We start from the raw sequence: 1918 nt of genomic DNA on the forward strand, positions 1-1918 counted from the left end.
TGATCAAATCCCTGATGTAGAAATGTACAAGCCATTGCAAGAGAGCAATGTCTTAACATATTGCTGCAGGAGATACTGGCTCACCTAGTGGGATAAATTACAGGTTGACCAGAGGAGTAACGTGGATAGCAATAATCCTTATCCAGATTAAGTAATCCCTTCCAGTCAGCATGCTCATGGCACACTTATTGCTGGTGATTACCATGTATGATTTAACAGAATTCAGTGTTATTTTGGGTTAGTGGTCAAGTGAACTTGCACTTGGTTTAAGACATCATGAAAATAATATCTTTCCCCAGTCTGGAGATACCAATATGAGAGGTAACGACAAAGTGGCTTCTTCTTTGGGGCCACCAAAGACAGTGGAGTATCATTGCATGGAACCAGGAAACCAACGAGGCAAGCATGGAATTCCCCATTTATTACATGATCTTGTAGTCTAAAGAATGTCCCTCAAGGCTTATGGTGGTTCACTTGATATGATAACAAACCAAAACATAAAAAGCAAGTCTTCAGATGTTACATTGGGAAGTTTGTTTGAATAATTGAGAAAGGCAAAGCATTGTCATGATAGAATACTAAGATACGAATCATGATTATATGACAGCCATTTGTAACATATAAATAGATTGGTGTAGTAGGAATATACAAGCAATTTCGAGTTTGATGTTCATACAAGGAAATACAAGCACATAATGAAGGTATCGAACAAGACATACAAGAACATAATTTTAGTATCCGAGAGACAGATATGTATAAGATCTATAAGTTAAATTCTAGTTTCAGAAACAGCTTACAGAATTCAAAGAGTAATTGAAGTTGATTCATGCTTTCAACATATGTAAGGTTATTTTCTGCTGCAAATCATCTTTCCTTGCCCCCACAACTTTGTCAACTATTTTGCCTTGTTTCATAAAGATAAAAGTAGGCAATGCCTCCACGGCAAAATCTTGAGTCACGGTCTGCAAAATACATGAGCGTGTCGTGAAGTTAATATAAATCAAAAGCTATATTACAAACTATAATTAGCAAAGGCTTTTAAGAGATCTTACCTTCAAGTCATCCGCATCCACCTTCAAGAATATGACATCAGGCAGCTTCTTAGCAAGCTCTACAACGACGGGTGTAATGAAAAGGCATGGCCCGCACCATGAAGCTGTGAAACTTACCACCGCCTAACCAGGGAAATCTTTTTTTAAGAACAAGTAGGTAAAAAGGGAATCCCAATGACTAATCTTTTAATGCAAGCAATAACTACGCTAAAGAAACGATATCGTGCAAAGAACAATATATAAATCGCAGTAATAAACTCCTAGCAAGTAACAGTAAATTTGACATCTGATTTCAAGCCCATCAATGATTGAATCACGTAAACAATCAATTTCACTATTTAACCCAAATTTTTTTCGCTTAATTCAGTGCATTACCTCTGGGAATCCCCGGGGGGGGGGAATCAAATTCAAACAAACAAAAGGTAAAAGCGAACCAAGTGACGAAAACCCAGTTTCTCAAAATTTTGGGAATTGAGAGAGAAAAGTAAAATTCTACCAGTTTCATGGAGGCGTTTGCTGTATGGAGCTGCTCGTTCCATGAAGCAAAAGTCTGGCAGTTGATTAATTGTCCCTCTTCCGCCATTGCTTTCCCTCCGATTCCTCACTCTCTCAAAAGTCAGGCTTATAAAGCCCAAATTATGATGCTTTACAGTGCTTGACTTGTGCGTAAGTGTATTTGGCCATGCCTGCCTACTGCAGATGATTATTATCCACACCACGGATTGGTCGGGGGAAAACTCTTATCCTTTTTATTATAACCCACAACAATTAAAATATAAATATATGGATGTACTTTGTTATTTTGTACTTCATTGTTCATTTTTTTCTTTCACTTTATTCCTACTAACATTTCAAAATAGTAAGCC

The 1918-nt window shown here is 37.3% G+C and overlaps 1 protein-coding gene across 1 annotated transcript; it reads right to left on the reverse strand.

Moving 5' to 3' along the window:
• Window positions 1-610: 610 nt before the first annotated feature.
• LOC107887304 (thioredoxin H-type) lies at window positions 611-1918 on the reverse strand. The gene is made up of 3 exons (XM_016811496.2): window positions 1549-1918; window positions 1053-1175; window positions 611-962 (listed from the first exon to the last, which is right to left on the reverse strand). Exons 1-3 carry the CDS (start codon window positions 1633-1635, stop codon window positions 825-827), a joined length of 348 nt encoding a protein of 115 aa, XP_016666985.1. The 5' UTR covers window positions 1636-1918; the 3' UTR covers window positions 611-824.

This window comes from Gossypium hirsutum, chromosome A03 (assembly GCF_007990345.1).
Source record: "Gossypium hirsutum isolate 1008001.06 chromosome A03, Gossypium_hirsutum_v2.1, whole genome shotgun sequence".
NCBI classification, from domain to species: Eukaryota; Viridiplantae; Streptophyta; class Magnoliopsida; order Malvales; family Malvaceae; genus Gossypium; species Gossypium hirsutum.